Genomic DNA, 21,181 nt, shown 5'->3' with positions numbered 1-21,181 from the left:
TCACCTTCCCACAATTCCCCCCTAAATATTTTTTTTCTTTCTTTTTTTTTTTTTTTTTTTGAGGCAGTCTTACTTTGTTGCCCTTGGTAGAGTACAATGGTATCACAGCTCACAGCAAGCTCAAACCACTGAGCTCAAGTGATCCATCCGCCTTTGCAAATTCGGTTTCTTGAGTGCTTTTCATAACCCTTCATTCCTTTTCATTCTTTTTTTTTATTGAGCAATAATAATAATAATAATGTAAAAAGAGTAACATTCAGATTGTCAGATAAATGTATGTCTGTCATAGAATGCTTTGACTCTGAAGTTCAGTATGGAGTTATCAGTTAACAACTTCTTAGTTTTTTTCCCCAAAGTCTCAAAAAATAGACAACTAATATTTATAAATAAAAATAGAAGATAATTTCAAAAAACAGATCATGCCAAATCTTATAGACAATAGAAAAAGAAGAAATACTTCAAAATCATTCTATTTCATCTGGATGTATCTGATATTAAAATTGGAAAAATATATTATTACATAGGGAAATAACAAACATATGTCACTTATAAATGAGGATGCAATATCCTAAACAACATATTAACAAGTTGAATTAAAAATTAATGTTCAAGTAATGTACTTTGGTCAAAATTAAATACAATTTATGTGAGAATTAGTCACCATTTTCTTTTCTTTTTTTTTTTTCCTTTCCCTCACCTCCTCCCTCCTTCTCTCTCTGTCTGCTCTCCCCTTCCCCCATGCCCCACCATGTCATTAATTGTCATGAACTGTCCTCATATCAAAGTTGAATACATAGGATTCATGCTTCTCCATTCTTGTGATACTGCACTAAGAATAATGTGTTCCACCTCCATCCAGGTTAATACAAATGCTGCAAAATCTTCATTTTTTTAAATGGCTGAATAGTATTCCATGGTATACATATACCACAGCTTGCCAGGCCATTCCTGGGTTAAGGGGCATTTAGGCTGTTTCCTGTTTATTTATTTATTTGTGGTTTTTGGCCAGGGCTGGGTTTGAACCCACCACCTCTGGCATATGGGACCGGCGCCTTACCCCTTTGAGCCACAGGTGCCGCCTAGCTGTTTCCACATTTTAGCGATTGTAAATTGAGCTGCAGTAAACAGATTGCAGGATCAAATGGGAAGAAGGTTGAGTTCTTTGAGGTTTCTTCATACTTCCTTCCAAAAAGGTTGTATTAGTTTGCAGTCCCACCAGCAGTGTAAAAGTGTTCCCTTCTCTCCAGATCCACGCCAGCATCTGCAGTTTTGAGATTTTGTAATATGGGCCATTCTTGCTGGGGTTAAATGATATCTCAGGGTGATTTTAATTTGCATTTCTCTAATAATTAAGGATGATGAGCTTTTTCTCATATGTTTGCTAGCCATTTGTCTGTCTTCTTTAGAGAAGGTTCTGTTCATCTCTCTTCCCCATTGATGTATGAGCTTGCTGGTTTTTTTCTTGTGGATTAATTTAAGTTCTGTATAGATCCTAGTTATTCAGCTTTTGTCTGATTCAAAACATGCAAATATCCTTTCCCATTGGGTAGGTTGTCTGTTTGCTTTGGTTGTTGTCTCCTTAGCTGTAGGAGTCTCCTTGCCATGGCCGTCTTCTTCATGAAGTCTTTCCCCAGGCTGATATCGTCCAGTGTTTTTCCTATTCTTTCTTTGAGGATTGTTATCGTTTCATGCCTTAAATTTAAGTCCTTTATCCATCTTGAATCAATTTTTGTGAGTGGAGAAAGGTGCAGGTCTGGTTTCAGTCTTTTACATGTAGATATCCAATTCTCCCAGCACCACTTATTGAATAGGGAGTCTTTCCCCCAGTGGACATTCTTGTTTGGTTTATCAAAGATTAGGTAGTTGTAAGTTGTTGGTTTCATTTCCTGGTTTTCTATTTGATTGCAAGTGTCTGTGTTTTTATTTTTGTGCCAATACTATGCTGTCTTGACCACTATGGCTTTGTAGTACAGCCTAAAATCTGGTATGGTGATTTTGTTTTTATTACTAAGAACTGCCTTAGCTATACGGGTTTTTTTCTGGTGCCATACAAAATGCAGAATCATTTTTTCCAAGTCTTGAAAATAGGATGTTGATATTTTAATAGAGATGGCATTGAATCGGTAGATTGCTCTGGGAAGTATAGACATTTTAACAGCGTTGATTCTTCCCAGCCATGAGCATGGTATGTTCTTCCATTTAGTAAAGTCCTCTGCTATTTCCTCTCTTAGGGTTTCATAATTTTCTTTATAGAGGTCCTTCACCTTTTTTGTTAGGTATATTCCCAAGTATTTCATTTTCTTTGGGGCTATGGCGAAGGGAGTTGTATCCTTAATTAGCCTCTCATCTTGGCTGTTGTTGGTGTATACAAAGGCAACTGACTTGTGGACATTGATTTTATATCCTGAGACATTACTGTATTTTTTGATCACTTCCAGGAGTCTTGTGGTTGAGCCTTTGGGGTTCTCTAAGTATAAGATCATATCATCAGCAAAGAGGGAGAGTTTGATCTTCTCTGCCCCCATTTGGATACCTTTTTATTTTCTTGTCTTGCCTAATTGTATTGGCTAAAACTTCCAGCACTATGTTGAATAGTAATGGCGACAGAGGACAGCCTTGTCTGGTTCCAGTTCTAAGAGGAAAAGCTTCAGTTTAACTCCATTCAGTAAACTATTAGCTGTGGATTTATCATAGATAGCCTCAATCAGTTTAAGAAATGTGCCACCTATGCCTAAACTCTTCAGTGTTCTAATTAGAAAAGGATGCTGGATTTTATTGAATGCTTTTTCTGCATCTATTGAGAGGATCATATGGGCTTTGTTGTAGCTTCTGTTGATATGGTGAATAACGTTTATGGATTTACATATATTAGACCAGCCTTCTATCCCTGGGATGAAACATATTGATCATGATGCATGACTTGATGATAAGCTGAAACCTGTTGGCTAGGATTTTGTTGAAAATTTTTGCATCTGTGTTCATTAGCGAAATTGGTCTAAAGTTCTCCTTTCTGGTTGGGTCTTTTCCTGGTTTTGGTATCAGGGTGATATTTGCTTCATAGAATGCCTTGGGGAAGATTCCTTCCTCCTCAATTTTTTGGAATAATTTCTACAATATAGGAATAAGCTTTTCTTTGAAGGTTTGATGGAATTCTGGTGTGAAGCCATCCAGACCAGGGCATTTTTTTGTTGGGAGATTTTTTATTGTTTCTTTGACCTCAGTGCTTGAAATTGGTCTGTTCAGTAGATCTATTTCATCTGGGCTAAGTCTAGGGAGAGGGTATGATTCCAGATATTGATCAATTTCCTTCACATTGTCAAATTTCTAGGCATAGAGTTTCTGGTAGTATTCAGAGATAATATTTTGTAGCTCTGTGGCATCAGTTGTTATTTCTCCTTTATCATTTCTGATTGAGGTTACTAGAGATTTTACTTTTTTATTTCTAGTTAGTCTGGCCAAAGATTTATCTATTTTATTTATTTTTTCAAAAAACCAACTCCTTGTTTCATTAATTTTCTGAATCTTTTGTTTTCAATTTCATTAATCTCTGATTTAATTTTGGACATTTTTTTCTTCTGCTGGGTTTAGACTTAGATTGTTCTTCTTTTTCCAATTCCATAAGATGGCTTGTGAGTTTATTGATGCGTTCTCTTTCTGTTTCTCGAATGTAGGCTTCCAAAGCCATAAATTTTCCTCTTAGGACTGCTTTTCCTATATCCCACAGGTTTTGATAACTTGTGTCTTCGTTGTTGTTATACTGAAGGAAGTTAATGATTTCCTTTTTGATTTCTTCCTGCACCCAACTGTCATTCAGCATAACTTTGTTTAACTTCCATGCCTTTGTGTGTGGTTGAAAGTTTTTGTTGGAGTTGAGTTCACTTTTAGTGCCTTGTAGTCTGAGAAGATGCAAGGCAAAATTTCAATTCTTTTGATTCTGTTGAGGTTTCCTAGGATATGATCAATTTTGGAGAATGTTCCATGGGACAGTGAAAAGAATGTATATTCTTTATCTTTGGGATGGAGTGTTCTATATACGTCTATCAGGCACAGTTGTTCTAGGGTCTCATTTATATCTTATATGTTTTTTTAATTTCTGTTTAGAGGATCTGTCCAGCTCTGAGAGAGGAGTGTTAAAGTCCTCTGTTATCATGGTATTATAGGATATCATAATGCTCAGACTAAGTAAGGTCTGTTTCAAGCATCTGGGAGCATTTAAATTGGGTGCATAAATATTTAGAATTGAAATGTCTTGTTGTATTTTTCCCTTGACCAACATAAAGTGACCATCTTTGTCTTTTTTGACTTTAGTTATTTTAAATCCACATGTATCTGAAAATAAGATTGGAACCCCTCTTTTCTTCTGAATTCCAACTCTTAGAGTTTTAATTTGTCTTTTGACGTGAGGTGTGTTTCCTGGAGACAGCAAATAAATGGCTTGTGTTTTTTAATCCAATCAGCCAATCTGTACCTCTTCAGTGAGAAATTCAAGCCATTAACATTTATTGAGATAATTGATGAGTGTGGTAACATTCTATTCATCTTATTTTGTGAGAGTCCATTGGTTATTTTTGTCTTTTGCATCATTGTGGAAACTAGGTTCTGTCCTTTAATTTCTGGGTGCTTACTTTGTTCCTGGTCCATTGTGATGGTCAATGTGTAGAACAGGTTGAAGTATTTCCTGTAGAACTTGTCTTGTTGTGGCAAATTTCCTCAATGTTTGCATATCAGGAAAAGATTTGATTTCTCTGTCAATTTTAAAGCTTAGCTTAGCAGAATATAGAATTCTGGGCTGGAAATTGTTCTCTTTAAGTAGATTAAAGGTAGATGACCATTGTCTCCTGGCTTGAAAACTTTCATTTACGAAGTCCATGGTCACCCTGATGGATTTGTCCCTGTAGGTCAGTTGGCGCTTACTCTTGGCAGCTTGCAAAATCTTTTCTTTTGTGTTGACTTTAGATAGATTCATCACAATGTGTCTTGGAGAAGCTCTATTTGAGATGAAGCGACCAAGGGATCGATATCCCTCTGAAAGGAGTATGTCAGAATCTTTGATGATATTTGGGAAATTTTTATTTATGATATTCTCTAGAATGGCTTCCATTCCTCTGGGGCATTTTTCTTCCCCTTCTAGGATACCTATAATTCGTATGTTTGAACGCTTCTTAAAGTCCCATAATTCTGTCAGTGAATGTTCTGCTTTCCCTCTCTTCTTTTCTGCCTCTTTAACTATCTGAGTTATCTCAAGTGCTTTATCTTCTACCTCTGAGATTTTCTTCTGCATGATCTAATCTGTTGTTGGTACTCTCTATTGCATCTTTAAGTTCCCTAATTGACTGCTTCAGTTCCTTCACTTCTGCTATCTCCTTCCTATATTCTTCATATTGTTCATCTCTGTTTTGATTCTGTTTTTGGATTTCCTTTTGGCTGTTTTCCACTTTATCAGCAATTTCCTTCGTTGTTTTCATCATCTGTATTTTAAATTCCCTTTTTGTCATTTCTAACATTTCTTTATAGGTGGAATCCTTTGCTCTAGCTACTTCATGGTACCTTGAAGGGGTTGCTCTGGACTGGTATTTCATGTTGCCAGAATTTTTCTGCTGATTCTTCTTCATGAGTGTTTTCTTGTATCGATTTCCTTGCCCTTTCATTTCCTCTTGCTCTTTAAATTTCTGTGCCTCTGGCCTAAAGTTTTAATGAGTCCTTTTGGTATGGGACCAGAAGGATGAGAAAATTGAAGAGCAAGAAGGGAAAAAAGATTTAAGAAAGAAAGAAAAAAGAAAAAGAAGAGGGAGTGAGTAAAAGGAAATATTGACAAAAAGAAGAGAGGCACCAAAAGGAGACAGGAGTAATATAGGTGTATAGTAAGGTACTTTGACCCAACCTTAAAACCCCCCAATCTCTGGGGGTGCTGGCCTGGGTGGTTCCTTTGAGGTCAACAATTCTTTGCCAGCCTGATCAGACACAGTACCCCACCTCCACCAGGTAGAGAGGAAAGACAAAAATACTATAAATCAAACTGAAGCAAACAAACAAAAACACTTACAGTATAAAATTGGGGGGAAAAAACAAATAATAGGGGCAGAAACCCTGGCAAAAATGCAATTCTAATTGTTAAAGAAGGCAAAAATGGATGATTGTATTTAAAGCAGAATAGTAGAAAAAAGAACAAAAGGAAAAAAAAGAAAAATATAGAGAAAAAAATGTCAAAATTAAGAAAAAACAAAACAAAGCAAAAACCCCAAACCAAAAAACCAAAGAGTATATGTATCTTGCTGAATATTTTCCAGGGAACAGGTGATCTTCTGAGGTATGAGATGTTAATCACAATGTTGATACAGCTGTACGAGAGGGAGACTGGAGGCCTCTGCTGATTTCTCAGACCCCGCAGGCTTGGGAGCCCAAATGTCTCCTCAGCCTGCTTAACAGACACTCCAAATTGTGAACCTTGGCTAAGCAGAAGCTTTCTAAGGAAAGCACTTATCATTGGGATCTCTCCTGGCGTGGCTGCCTGCTTATTCAGTGTGCCAAAACCGAAATCAGTCTATGCCCCTGAGCGCCAAGTCTGTAATCTGCCAAACACTTAGATCTCTGCTCTTCCCCAGCATCTCAGTCCCCGCCTTTGGGCAGCTCAGTCACTAGATTACTCCCTGCCGATCCCAGCACTGCAACTCGCAGGAGTAGCTCCCTCACAGTGGCTGTGCGGGCAGCCCACAACTGAATATTAGCTCCTTTCTGGGTCACTGGCTCAGTCCGGCGCCCCAGACAATGCCCAAAGTCGTCCGCACACCTGCCCAAGATCTCCCAAGGCAGTTCAATCGAGTGCCCAAGTCCAAAAAAACCAAAACAGCCCACAGATAAGGCTTTTCCTGCTTGCAGTCTTGCTGTTGCTATGGTTACAGCTGCTGGCAGCCTCTGACCTGAGCAAACGTACCTATTACTTGTCACTTTTCCACCGCTTTTGTCCTTCTCGTGGGGTCCAGAAGTCTCTCGCTGACTTCCTTTTTTACCAAAGGAAAGTTTTTGGGCAGAACCTACCAGCCAGAGATGCCTGGAGTCTTCTCTCCCCAATCTCACTGTGCCCGTTACACAGAAGCTATCACTCGGCCACCATCTTGCTTGGAAGGCTCCTTTTCATTCTTTGTAATAAGACGGAACAATGAAATGAGAACATGTTTTTAAGGAAGGATAGATAAGGCTTAGTGATTGGTTTGACAGAACTGATGAAAAGGGATGTTCCTGCCCATCCAGCCAGACCACTGGGTCATGAATCATATATACTCACACATCCAGCTATTTTTCTCCAAGAAAAAGAACAACTAGATACAGTTCTCATGGTTCTACCTGATGGGAGGACTTCCCCTCACTACTGTCCCCTGGGGACATCCCAGACAGGGGTCTGCTGCAGCTGTCCACTTTCAAGTGGTGCCTGCATATCTTTTTTTTTTTTTTTTTTTTTTTAAGTAAAGAAAAGGGTAGACTTTAATCTTTATTTACAGGACACTGCAAGATATGAAATTCCACATAGAAATAAGAAACCCTTTCAGAGGATAGGCTCCAGACAGTATGTATGTACAGTTTGGAACTGTTCAAGTATAGTTTTGTTGTAAAAAGTGCTACAATAACAAACCACGTTTAAAAAGAGTTCGTAGTAGAGAAATAGTTAAGACAAACTTATACCAAATGCAGTACACGACAACTTTGTGCCTCAGCTATACAATCTAAAAGTTAAAAGTCCCAGGAGTCCCATCCTGAACTTGGAAAGTATAGCCTTCAGAGGTAGTTTCTGGTACTACATTTTGATCCTCCTCTTCCTCTACAGAGAAATACTTCTCAATCAAGTTTAATGAAGCCTTGTACACAGACTCATTTTCATGGTTTTGTAGAGCTTCAATTTTGTCCAAACCTCCACATTCTTCAATCATTATACTAAGTTTCTCAGTTTCACCTAGTTTTTCAGCAGCCTGAAAGATATTTGAAATGGCATCCAGAATAACCAGAATAATTTTGGTATCTTTTGCAGTTAAGAGGTTCATCAATGGTTCTATTATGCCACAATGAACAAGGTATACAATCTGTTCAACTGTTCCACCACGTGTATAGTTGGCCACAGCCCATACAGCTTCCTTCTGTGTCTTAAAGTCTGCCTTAGAGAGAACCCCAACAAGTAATGGGACTAGTCCATGATTCACAACTTGCTGTATCTGGTCCTGACGGCCAGCTGTGATGTTTGACATTGTCCATGTAGCTTCCTTTTGGATGTTAGTTTTGGGGTTGGTCAGCAGGCTGGGAAAGACAGTAAGTGCTCCTGCATCAATTATAACCTGAGTCTGTTCATCTGTCCCAGTGACAGTATTCCCTATGGCTCTTAGTGCAGGAGTCACAATTGGCAATTCAGTAGCTCCCAAAAGCTTCACAAGTTGGGGCACAACTCCTGTTTTCACAACCATTTCAATCCGTTCGTTTGGACCATCAGTAAGGTAAGAAATAGCCCAGCAAGTATCTGCTAATACCTCTGGATCATCATGATGCAGGAGACGCACTAAAGTAGGAAGAATCTGTTCCACAGCATCTAATGGGGGTGCAGGATTCTTGTTGCGACAAAGGTTTGAAAGTGTCCAGGTAAGATTACGTAAGTAACCACATGATAAAGATGACATATCAGGAATAGCTAGAAGAGCCAACAGTGGGTCAACTGCACCGTACTTAGTAACCAAGTCTCGGAAAACTGAACCATCACCTGCAATGTTTCCTAGAGCCCACACAGCTTGTTCACTGATATGAGCATGGGGAGATGCCAACAGAGAAATGAATGCTGGAATAGCACCTCCATCTACCACAGCCTTAGTCTGTTCTGATGTCCCAGAAGCATGTTAGTTAGTGCCCAAGCAGATACAAACTGAATGGGACTACAATCAGTTCTACCCTAGAAGGGCACAAATTTTGGGATCAAACCAGCTCGGATTATATTGTCGATGGGAGGCTGTTTTTCTGTAGAAAGTAGTTTCCTGGCAGCCTGAGTAGCTTGGAGCTGGTTTTCCATATTGGTGCTGTTTATACCTTTGACAATGTCATCCACAGACCAATTTACAGTACCCTAGTTGTTTCGGTTTTCCTGCAGTGGAGAAGTAGCATCATCAGGAAAAGAGCTTACATTTCTCCTTTTCAGCATCTGGTCATCTTTCTTAGCTTTCCTCAATTCCACATTAACTTCTATTCAGCGTCGCCTCATTTCTGTACTGTCTTTTCCCTTGTTCTTGAACCTGTTAAGTCGGGCAGCTGGTGAATTAGCATTCTCATTGGTGGACATGGTTATGAGACAAAGGGAGATAGCTGCACAGCTAGCTCAAGCTTCCACAGGAGGTGGTGCAGGACTCAGAAGATCTGGGTTGGCTGCCCTGGAAACGTCCACTGCAGCTCAGGCAGAACACGGTGTCTGCATATCTTGATACCATCTGTAAAGCAGGCCTGGTAGCTTGGTGGCCCATGGTGGCTGATGTGTCTCTACGAAGGCCCAGTAGCAAGCCGAAAGCTGTGTCTCAAAAGGAAAGTAATCATCTGCTTATAATGGCAGGGCCTCACTGTAAAACTCTAAAGGCCTCTGCTGTGACTCACCCACAGGGATCTGCACAAGGCTCCAAACAGCATCTCTGTCACTGACACTTCAAGCACCATTCACTCATGTGGCAGAGCAGCTGACCAGCAGCCTGGACCTCTGGCAGAACCTTCTGTTCTTCCAGGTCTCACTCAAAACTAAGAGCTTTTGGGATCACTTGGTAAATGGGCTGGAGTAATACACCCAAATGAGTATGTTGCTACCATAATCCAAATAAGCCCGCACCTAGTGTGGTGTACCAGCTTATCCTTGACCTTAGCAGGGACATCTTGATATGCTGAACACCACTAGACCCTTAGAAACCCTTCTACTGATGTAGAAGACCCCAGAATTCTAGTGAGATTTATTTCCCACCCTCTGACATACAGATTTCTTGCCAATAAGTGTAGGGTAATTGCTGCGTCTTGCTTCTGCTGTATTCCATTTGGTCTGCTTTAGCAAACTATTGCAGACTGATAGCTTATGAACAACAGAAATTTGTTTTTCACAGTTCTAGAAGCTGGAAAGTTTTGGGTCAAAGGGCCAATATATTCAGGGGCTGGTGAGGGCAGTCTTCTTGCTTTGCCCTCACATGGCAGAAGAGAGGCAGGTCCTCTCCAGGTCCTCTTTTAGAAGGACACTGATTCCATTAACGAGGGCTCTGCCCCCTTGACTTGATCACTTCCCACAGGCCCTGATACTATTACACTATGGGTTCGGATTTCAACAAATAAAATTGAGGGAGGACAGTTTATGTCACTGTCCATTCAACCACTAAGTTTTTTCACTTCTTGGATTTCCATTTGATTCCTTTTAATAATTTGTTTTTTCCCTCTGAGATTTTCATCCACTGAAAGCATATTTTATTTTACTGAGGATTGTTGTAGTAGTTGTTTTAAAATCCTTGTTGAATAGTTCCAATATCTGGTTGATTCTTTTTCTTCTGAGATTGTATTCTATTTTGTCATGGTTTTTTGTATTTAGGGTAATTGTAGATTATATCCTGAACATTATGAATACTTCATTGTGGAGATTCTGCCTTCTGGTATTGTTCTCCAGTTAGTATTGCTTCCTTTGTTTTAGCTCATAGTTTTCTTTGACTTTGAACTGCAGAGTTTGTTTCTGGGCAGCAGCTCTGGTTATGATTAGCAGAGCTGCTTGGAGTTTGTCTGTACATACATGTGTCAGGTTGGTCAGAGAAGTGATTAGACAGAATTTGGGTCCATTTTTAAGCTTTGCTTGTCTTCTTTTTGGTTCTCTTCATCTCCCTCAGTGTTTGTGATTTTTCAGCTTTACTTTTTGGTCCTCCAGGGCAAAGGGCTACTTTTGAGCTTCTCTGTGGGTTCTCTGACTGCCACGTGCCCAATGCACTGACCATACTTAACTTCAGGATAAAAACTGCAGTGACAGGAACTTACTTGTATTGTTCCCTGACTTCTCTACCCTACGTGAGCGTGAGCTTCATGTCAGATCCGTCTGCTTCTGTTCACTGTTTTTTTTTAGGTAGCGCTTTGTCAGTCTGTCCAGGTTTTATATTTTCTGCAAGAGAGGTGTTTGTCCAGCAGTTTCTTGTTCCCTCATACTTGGGTGGGAGTTCACATTTTTGTTTTGAAGTAGTTCTTATAGCAAGTTAATTTAGTTATGCTATTGCTACTCTTTACCTGTTTTCAATAAAAAAGGATTTCGAGTAGTTTGTGATATTTATAGATGTAAGTAAGCACTGAAGAGGAATATTAGCTTCACAAATATTTTATTGAGTATTGACTGTGAGCCAGATATTGAGCTAAGCACTGGCAATATAAATAGACTAAGGGGGAAACTACTGTCAAGGCACTTATAAATAAACTAAGAGAAACTATTATGAAAGTAAAATCTGGGGGAAACAAAGGGAAGAAGAATCGTGGGCATTGATCTCACTAACTTCTACCTGCTGCACTAATTCGCTTTTCTCATTTCATTATCCTAATTATTAAGGATGTAACTTGCTTGTAAAAAGAAAAAGAAGTAGTTTCAAATTTTGGCAGTTGATTTAGAGTTGTTATTGCATGATTGATTTTCACTTTGGATTGCATGATTTATTTATTTGTTTGTTTGTTTAATTGCTTAGGCATTTGACAGCTCTTTACCAGCTTGGTGAAAGTAGCTTTCTTGAGAGCTGGATTCTGTCTTGTTTCTTCTTGCTTCTAGGGCTTAGCCTGTTCCTTACTCAGAAATATTGGTTAATTCAATGAACAGTTTATACACTTGCAGGTTCTTTTGCTATTTTCCTAAGTATCTTAAAAATAGAAAGTCACAGAAGAAAGCTAAAGAATTTGCCTTAATGTCAAAACTTTTCTGATAATTATTCAGACAAGAGAGTTTTTTTAAATTGTTGTCACTTGTGCACTTACTGGTTAATTAGAGAGGAGAAAAAAGGTGACTGAAAACTAGAGAGACACTTGAAGAAACATTCTTTTTTAGTATCTTAAGTATTCTTGGTGGGCAGAAAAGGGAGCTTTCACTGTGGTGTGCTCAGCAGGCAGGCCATGAGAAAGGATTGTGATGGATTTAATTGTAAATGAGTTCAGTCTTGTAAGGCTCATCTGGGTTGATAACTAAAGATATTTAGAAAGCCAGGAAGTACAGAAGTAATCAGAAGTAGGCCTCTGATACGGTGCAGACTCTCAGGAACAAAGTAAGGATTTGAGGTGGAATCACCCACTTGAAGGTGGTAGTTAAATCTGGGGGTAGGAAGAGGAGTGAGGGTATAAAAGAATGTTCAGAGGTCTGAGAGCATCACAGGACAAACTATACAGTTTCTGATAATCATTTTGTCTAACTCAGAACTTTTTAGAAAAATCAACTGAAAGAGAAACTCGCCAAGAATATGCTCTAGCTATGATTCAGTGCAAAGTTCTGAAGCAGTTGGAGAACTTGGAACAGCAGAAGTATGATGATGAAGATATCAGTGAAGACATCAAATTTCTTTTGGAAAAACTTGGTGAGAGTGTCCAGGACCTTAGGTGTGTTTTTCTTTTAAATTTTCAAATACTGGATCTGTTCAGCTTTGTTTTGACTTGTGTAACAGTTTAAGAAAACCTATATTTGTTGCCAACTATAAAAATCAAGAGATTTCACTAAAGCATGTATTCTTTTAAGACATCATTCTTAACATGGCAACAGTTGATGACAGCTGTGTCCTATCCCTCCTCACTCAGGGAGATTCCCACTGTTTTCTGCAGTCTGAAAGCTGACTGGCTTTCCTCCCTGAGGAACTCTCTGGAAGTCTTCTCTCAGAGTCCTTTAAGCAACAGTGATAGTTTGTTAATTTGTGGGAGAAGCAAGAATTTTTTTCCAGCTTTCTGAAGGTCCTATTGGCATATTTTATTTTGTTTATTTGCTCTGTTACCCAGGCTTGAGTTACCCATTTGCTCTGTATAACAACAAACTCCCGAATTTAAAGGATCCTCCTAGAGGCCTCTCAGCCTCCCAAGTAGCTGGGATTACAGATATGCAACATCATGCTTGGCTAATTTTTCTTATTTTTTTGTAGTGATAGGGTCTTGCTATATTCCCCAGGCTGATTTAGATGTTTCTGGCCTTAGGTGACCCTTCCACCTTAGCTTCCCAAAGTGCTGGAATTACAGGTGTGAGCTACCACATCCAGGTGGATTTTATTTTTATATGAAAGTTTTATTTTTTATATGAAAAAACTATTATATGAAATTTTATTTTTTTATATAAAAATGATGCAAATAATATACATATAATAAAGAAACTTCTTACACAGTATTGAAGGGGCTCCATACTACTCTCTCTATAGTCCCAGCCTAGTCCTGCTCCACCTCTGGTTTCTTGTGTTTGTTTCCAAAACGCCTTCTAGCCCCTCTCTGCCTATATCTCCCCTCCCAACAAAATAAATAGGACTTACAGATTCTTGTGGATCCTGTTCTTTTCCTGTTTCATAATATCTTGATGATCTTTCCTATTAACACGTATTCTTTGTTTTCAAACCATTCTCGGGAAATAGAGCCTACTGTATAGGTAAATTAGAGTTCGGGACAAAGCTGACTTGGGTTTGAATTCTTTGCTGCTTTCTCCATGTGTGGCCTTATAGAAGCTGCTTGACTTTTTAAAGCCCTTTTGGTAAAACAGTGATACAAATGCTCACATTGCAGAATTTTGTGAGCTTATTGTAAGGTTCTACTGCCCAGCAAATGCCTGTAGTATAGTATGTGCTTCAGAAATTTACCAGATAATTCAGTGCAGCCATCATCCCAAGGCCCAAGACATTTCCCAGAGATGGCAGGTGTTATTTGTATCATAGGTTTGTACTGGATTTTTGTGGAGGGAAGCAAATGATTTTTGTCATTCTATAATTTCAAATATGGATAATTTGACTGTAATATAATAGGCAGGCCAACAGTAGTATTTACAAACAAATTCTATTATAATTATGTTTAACAATTTATGATCATTTCTTTTGTAATAATTTTGTAAGGCCTATTAAAAGGTAAGATTAGTGATAGTTAGCTTTCTAAATGATTTAATCCATGTGAGCCAGTTATTATTGCTTAACTGAATTTATTTACATAGAGCAAATGGGTGATAGAGATACCTGAAAGAGGCTTGTCCCTGTTTTTGCTGTTACAGGTATAGGATACGAATGTTAAAAATACTAGTTTACTCTTACAGTGGCTGGCCCTATGTTAAAGTAAATTACTACTTTATTCAAACAAGACACTCTTATCAATTTACTCAGTACATGGGTTGGTCATTAAAATCAAAAAACATAAAATCCTCATGGAGAGAAACAAACGAAGCCCTCCCAGCAACACTGATAAGCTGAGCAAAGTGAAACTTGCACAGGTGAATCAGAAAGGATGCTGTGGACTGTGTTTCTTGAAAGCAAAATAATGGACCATAAGATTCTCTCAAAACTTTTGTAGTGATGCACGTGTAACCTGGTTACACTCCATTACCAGCCAATATCTGAATGGCCACATCTCTTTAATTTTTACTTGTTAAGTCTGAATATGTGCTAACACTGTGTTTGTCTGCTAGCTTACCACATTAGTGATTTTTGTATTATAAAGCTTTGAATAATCAAGTTATTCTTTACATAGTGAATGGTTTTTGAAGTAAAGTGAATTGCAATTTGTTATATGTACAAGTTTTTGTTTTTGATTAATGTGTAATAGGTTAATTCAGTTAATAACTTACCTCTACCCTGTTGGTAATCACATTGTAAAATATTGTGCTGATACTTGTTTTTGTGATGTGTTAATGTGGTTTATGATACCTACACTAATAGAGTACACTATTATGTTAAAGTACTATGCTTTTATATAAATTTACATTAGTATATTTAGTGGTCTGGCAAATACAGAATTTCAAGTGTCCTGGTAGAAATTCTGATTATCAGGTCTTTTATTTAGACCCATTGGGATATGGATTTTGAAAATGTGTTGATTTTAAATGTCATGCTTAGCATTCAAATTTGACAGGCATGTTGGACCTTAGTACATGGAATAAAATTTCACATTTGTTATTAAAGATTATTTAAACTTTGCTTAGTGGTAGTTTGTTAATGTACAAAAGATGGTCAGTCTTTATAATTAAATCATCCGTGAAGATGTTAATTTTGCTTAATTTTGGAGTAACTCCCCAATTTTAATAAACTTTGAATTCTTTAAAATTTTGTAGCTCATTTGATGAATACAGTTCAGAACTTAAATCTGGAAGGTTGGAATGGAGTCCTGTGCATAAATCTGAGAAATTTTGGAGAGAGAATGCTGTGAGATTAAATGAGAAGAATTATGAGCTCTTGAAGTAAGTTTTTTTTTTTCCACTTTACACTCTTAATACCTCTCCTTGCATAACCTTACCAACATTTGTTTTTGTCACTATTTAAGTGTTAGATAGTCTGTGGTTTTAATTTATATTTCCTTGCTGACTGAGATGACTGAATGCCTTTTCATATCCTTTTGGCCATTTAGACATCTTCTTTTCTTGGCAAAAGTGCCTAGTCAAGTCTTCATTTTTTTTTTTTTTCATTTTATATGAATTCTATATATATTGTAAACATGAGTTCTTTGTCACAAATATAAATTCATTGCAATTATTTTGTACCACTCTGTTCTATACCATTTTACTCTTCAATGGTGTCTTGGTGAAGAGAAGATCTAAATTTTAATATGGCTTAACTTATTTTCCTTTCTGGTTAGTGCTTTCCTGTGTCCTGGTTAAGAAGTGTTTGCCTATATGAGGTCATAAAGATGTCTTTCTATAATACCTTCTAGGAGCTTTTAACCTCTTAAAAGCTTAAGAGGTTAAATTTAGATCTCCAGGCCATCTTGATTTATGGGTAAGATAAAAAGTAGGCAATAAGATTTATTTTTTCCTTACATGGCTATCTAATTGAACCATCATGATTTATTGGAAACTCCAGTGCTCTGGTGGTTTACCATTATAATAAGATAACTAAACATGAGATAGAGTTTACATATCACATACATGATTTAGTGAGATATAATTTAGTGAGATATAATTCACATATCACATACATGATTTACCTAATGTGTATAATTCACTAGTTTTTAGTGTGTTCCCAGGTAAGTGCAATCATCAAGAAGTCAATTTTAGCTCATTTTCACCTTTTAAAAAAGAAACCCCGTATCTTTTAGCCGTTACTTCTCTATCCACCCATCTGCTTAGCCCCAAAACAACCGCTAATCTCTGGATTTGCCTATTAAACTCCCTATAAATGGAATCATAAAATATTCCTATTTTTGTAACTAGCTTCTTTCACTTACTATAATATGTTTTAAGGTTCATCCCTGTTGTGGCATTTGTCAGTACGTTGTTCCTTTTTATATAATAGTCCATTGTGTGGATAAGGCCATATTTATTCATTCATTAGTTAGTAGACATTTGGGTTGTTTCTGCCTTTTTGTTATTATAAATATTGTTGCCAATACATGCGGTACAAGTTATTGTCTGGACATATGTTTTCATTCCTGTTGCTTGGGTAGATAAAATTGCTGAGACGTATAAGTAACTCTGTGTTTACATTTGTGGGACTGCCAGACTGTGTTCCATTTGATCCTGCTGTACAATTTTATATTCTCATCTACAGTATATGTAGGATCTGATTTCTCTAGCTCTTTACCAACACCTGTGATTATCTGACCTTTTGATTCTAGTTATCTTAGTGGGCATATAATGGTATTATGTGATGTCTATTTGTATTTTCTTTTTTTTTAATTTAATTTAATTTTATTATACAGCATAGCTGTGTACATTAATGCGATCATGGGGCACCATACACTGGTTTTATAGACCGTTTGACATATTTTCATCACACTGGTTAACATACCCTTCCTGGCATTTTCTTAGTTATTGTGTTAAGACATTTATATTCTACATTTACTAAGTTTCACATGTACCCTTGTAAGATGCACTGCAGGTGTAATCCCACCAATCACCCTCCCTCTGCCCATCCTCCCCCCTCCTTCCCCTCACTTCCCCCCTTCCCCCTATTCTTAGGTTATAACTGGGTTATAGCTTTCATATGAAAGCCATAAATTAGTTTCATAGTAGGGCTGAGTACATTGGATACTTTTTCTTCCATTCTTGAGATACTTTACTAAGAAGAATATGTTCCAGCTCCATCCATGTAAACATGAAAGAGGTAAAGTCTCCGTCTTTCTTTAAGGCTGCATAACATTCCATGGTGTACATATACCACAATTTATTATCATGGATTGATGGGCACTTGGGCTTTTTCCATGACTTAGCATTTATGAATTGGGCTGCAATAAACATTCTGGTACAAATGTTATGATGTGATTTTTGGTCTTCTGGGTATATACCTAGTAGAGAAATTGTAGAATTGAATGGCAGATCTATTTTTAGATCTCTAAGTGTTCTCCAAACATCTTTCCAAAAGGAATGTATTAATTTGCATTCCCACCAGCAGTGTAGAAGTGTTCCCTTTTCTCCACATCCACGCCAACGTCTCTGGTCTTGGGATTTTGTGATATGGGCTAATCTTACTGGAGTTAGATGATAGCTCAAAGTAGTTTTGATTTGCATTTCTCTGACGATTAAGGATGATGAGCATTTTTTCATATGTGTGTAGGACGTGCGCCTGTCTTCTTCAGAGAAGTTTCTCTTCAAGTCCCTTGCCCAGCCTGCAATGGGATCACTTGTTTTCTTGCTTATACGTTTGAGTTCTCTGTGGATTCTGGTTATTAAACCTTTGTCAGAGACATAACCTACAAATATCTTCTCCCATTTTGAGGGCTGTTTGCTTGCTTTACTTACTGTGTTCTTGTATATCTGGAAAACACTAGGGATTCTACTACAAAATTCTTAGAAGTGATCAAGGAATACAGCAGTGTCTCAGGTTACAAAATCAACACTCATAAATCAGTAGCCTTTATATATACCAACAATAGTCAAGCTGAAAAAACAGTTAAGGACTCTATTCCATTCACAGTAGTGCCAAAGAAGATGAAATATTTGGGAGTTTATCTAACAAAGGACGTGAAAGATCTCTATAAAGAGAACTATGAAACTCTATGAAAAGAGATAGCTGAAAATGTTAACAAATGGAAAAACATACCATGCTCATGGCTGGGAAGAATCAACATTATTAAAATGTCCATACTACCCAAAGCAATATACAATTTTAATGCAATCCCTATTAAAGCTCCACTGTCATACTTTAAAGATGTTGAAAAAATAATACTTCGTTTTACATGGAATCAGAAAAAACCTTGACTAGCCAAGACATTACTCAGAAATAAAAACAAAGCAGGAGAAATTACGCTACCAGACCTCAGACTGTACTATAAATCAATAGTGATCAAAACAGCATGGTATTGGCAGAAAAACAGAGAAGTAGATGTCTGGAACAGAATAGAGAACCAAGAGATGAACCCAGCTACTTACCGTTATCTGATCTTTGGCAAGCCAATTAAAAACATTCAGTGGGGAAAAGATTCCCTATTTAACAAACGGTGCTGGGTGAACTGGCTGGCAACCTGTAGAAGACTGAACCTGGACCCACACCTTTCACCATTAACTAAGATAGACTCTCACTGGATTAAAGATTTAAACTTAAGACATGAGACTATAAAAATACTAGAAGAGAGTACAGGGAAAAATCCTTGAAGAAATCAGTCTGGGTGAGTATTTTATGAGGAGGACCCCCCAGGCAATTGAAGCAGCTTCAAAAATACACTACTGGGACCTGATCAAACTAAAAAGCTTCTGCACAGAGTAGGGGTTCTTGCCTGAGCAGGAGGGGGACCCTTAATGGGGCCATGTTAATGTTTTTTAAATGTTCAAAAACTCTGTACATAACCAGCCTTGTCTTGAGGTCAGGCCGGAAAGGTTAACCGTAAATTGCTGTCACAGAAAGGTAAGGACAAACAGTTTGTAAGATCTGGCTTAGTAAGTCTTCGCAAGTCCATCCTTACTAAGTGTCCCAGGCCTCAACTTCCTTGTTCAGGGTGGTCGGTGTCTGGTCAGAATGGCTGCGCTCGTGTCCTCAGCCTTCCTTCTCTGACGTGTCCCTACATTATAATCATGAAAATCATTTCTGTGTTTTGTAAATTTGACTAGAAAGTCTCTGTGCTTTCTTCCAGTTCTGACATTCTTTGAGTCTCAGATTATGGTTTGCACATGTTAATGGAGATCTTGATAAAATGCAGATTCAAACTCAGTAGGTCTAGAGTAGGAGCTGTGATTCAGCATTTCTAAAAGGTGTCTTAGGTGATGCCGCTGCTGCTGATTTGTGCACTGTATTTTGTACTTGTACATCGGGTGCCAGCCATATGGAGAATGGCTTTGTTGCAGGAAGACAAGGCCCAATGGAGAAAAAGAGCACCCAAACACCATGTTTATAAGAGGAAGGGCTTTCCGTGGAGAGGACCCTGCATGTGTATCCTTGTGCATGTGTATCCTTGTATTTTCCACTCGAGCTGCCACTTAGCCATAGGAGGCAAACCTACCTCCCCCAGGCCCTGTGAAGGGAGGTCCAACTCCACCCTCGGAGTTCTCTCAGTCACACCACATCCACACACTCTCACACACCTCTCAAAAGACCTGCCAGCGATCTAATGCCCAAGGAGTTGATCAGGCTTCTCTTCCACTAAAACTGTAGTGGGACCCCCACTTCGATCATACCTTGCCTTTGACGTCTCCCTGTGTAGGTACCTGTTCCCGCATGCCAGTTCCTCCTGGTGTCTGACTCCTTGAAGACCCGCCGATGGGGTCTTTTCTCAGCCCAGTCGAGGCGTCCACACAGGGAGGCCAAACTGCCTCCCTGGTGTGCTAAGTGGTTCACGTCGCCCAGGCTGATCAGGGGCCCCCACGTGGGTGTCCAGAGAATTGGCGGCAACTACCAGATGCATGTTCTCTCCAGGGGTGATCTCGGTTCCCAGTCAGGGAACCAAAAATGTTGCAGGAAGATAAGGCCCAACGGAGAGAAAGAGCACCCAAATACCACGTTTATAAGAGGAAGGGCTTTATTCACCAGCTGGGAGCTTATGGCATAGAAGAATTCCAAATGGCCATGTCCTGGACTGCCTTGGTCTTTCCCTTTTTATTGACAGTCAAAAAGTTCCACCCCACAGGTACTCTTCTCATTGGCCAGTTTGAATCAAGCGGGAGATGCTATTTCCCCCACAGAACTACAGGATTTCACAGAACTTGGACATTTCCTAGTTTCAGGAAGTTAAGTTTACAAATTTCCAAGAGCTGAGTCACCGTGGAGAGGACCCTGCAGGTGTATCCTTGTGGTCTCCTTGAGAAGACCTGTTCTCCTGGACCTCACCCTTCTTGGCTTAAGTCACTGAATGTGGTTTAAGGCAGCGGTTCTCAACCTGTGGGTCACAACCCCTTTGGGGGTTGAACGACCCTTTTACAGGGGTCGCCTAATATCAGATATTTACATTACGATTCATAACAGTAGCAAAAATTACAGTTATGAAGTAGCAACAAAAATAATTTTATGGCTGGGGTCACCACAACATGAGGAACTATATTAAAGGGTCGTGGCATTAGGAAGGTTATAAACCACTGGTTTAAGGCAAGAATTGGCAAATTTTTTCTATAAAGGCCTAGATGTTCCAGAAACATTTTAGACATTGTGAGCCATTTAATCTGTCACAAGTACTCAGCTGTGCCATTGTGATCCAAAGCGTCCATTCGGAAAAAACTTTATTTGCAAAAACAGATGGCAGCCATGTTTGGATTTGAGTTGTGATTTGCTGATTTTTGGTTTGAGGAATTTGGAATGTCAACCTTAGATAGTGAGATTCAGAAAATAGGAGTAAGTATGGAGTTTGAGCTCAAGAGTTTGAGGATGGCTATTTGAAAATACAGATTCAGGTTGCTCTAAATATACATCTCAATTAGCAGCAGTGACAAGTGGGTTTTTAAGGAAAAGAGACAACTCCTAAATTGTTTACCAAGAATTTACACTAAAATAACCTAGAGTATTTATTGGCTCTACTTGGTTCTTTGTATCTTAAGTTCCAGAAACATGAAGATAATGGGTAAGGTGGCTAGTTGGGGGCACAATGACTTCAAACAAAT

General features: G+C 38.5%; 1 protein-coding gene and 1 pseudogene across 3 annotated transcripts in view; one reads left to right on the top strand and one right to left on the bottom strand.

Annotated features, from left to right (window-relative positions):
- Positions 1-21,181, top strand: part of ATP6V1H (ATPase H+ transporting V1 subunit H) — a 127,557-nt gene that overhangs the window by 61,450 nt on the left and 44,926 nt on the right. For both annotated transcript variants that reach the window (XM_053558756.1, XM_053558757.1), the window contains 2 exons: positions 12,416-12,594; positions 15,278-15,403. In XM_053558756.1, coding sequence (XP_053414731.1) covers positions 12,416-12,594; positions 15,278-15,403 — 305 coding nt within the window. The remainder of the gene's footprint in view (positions 1-12,415; positions 12,595-15,277; positions 15,404-21,181) is intronic.
- On the bottom strand, positions 7,461-9,372 carry LOC128563464 (importin subunit alpha-1-like; annotated as a pseudogene). The gene has a single exon (XR_008373791.1). The product of XR_008373791.1 is annotated as an importin subunit alpha-1-like (transcript).

This window comes from Nycticebus coucang, chromosome 13 (genome assembly GCF_027406575.1).
Source record: "Nycticebus coucang isolate mNycCou1 chromosome 13, mNycCou1.pri, whole genome shotgun sequence".
Lineage (NCBI taxonomy): Eukaryota > Metazoa > Chordata > Mammalia > Primates > Lorisidae > Nycticebus > Nycticebus coucang.
This window is presented reverse-complemented; position numbering and strand designations above follow the sequence as displayed.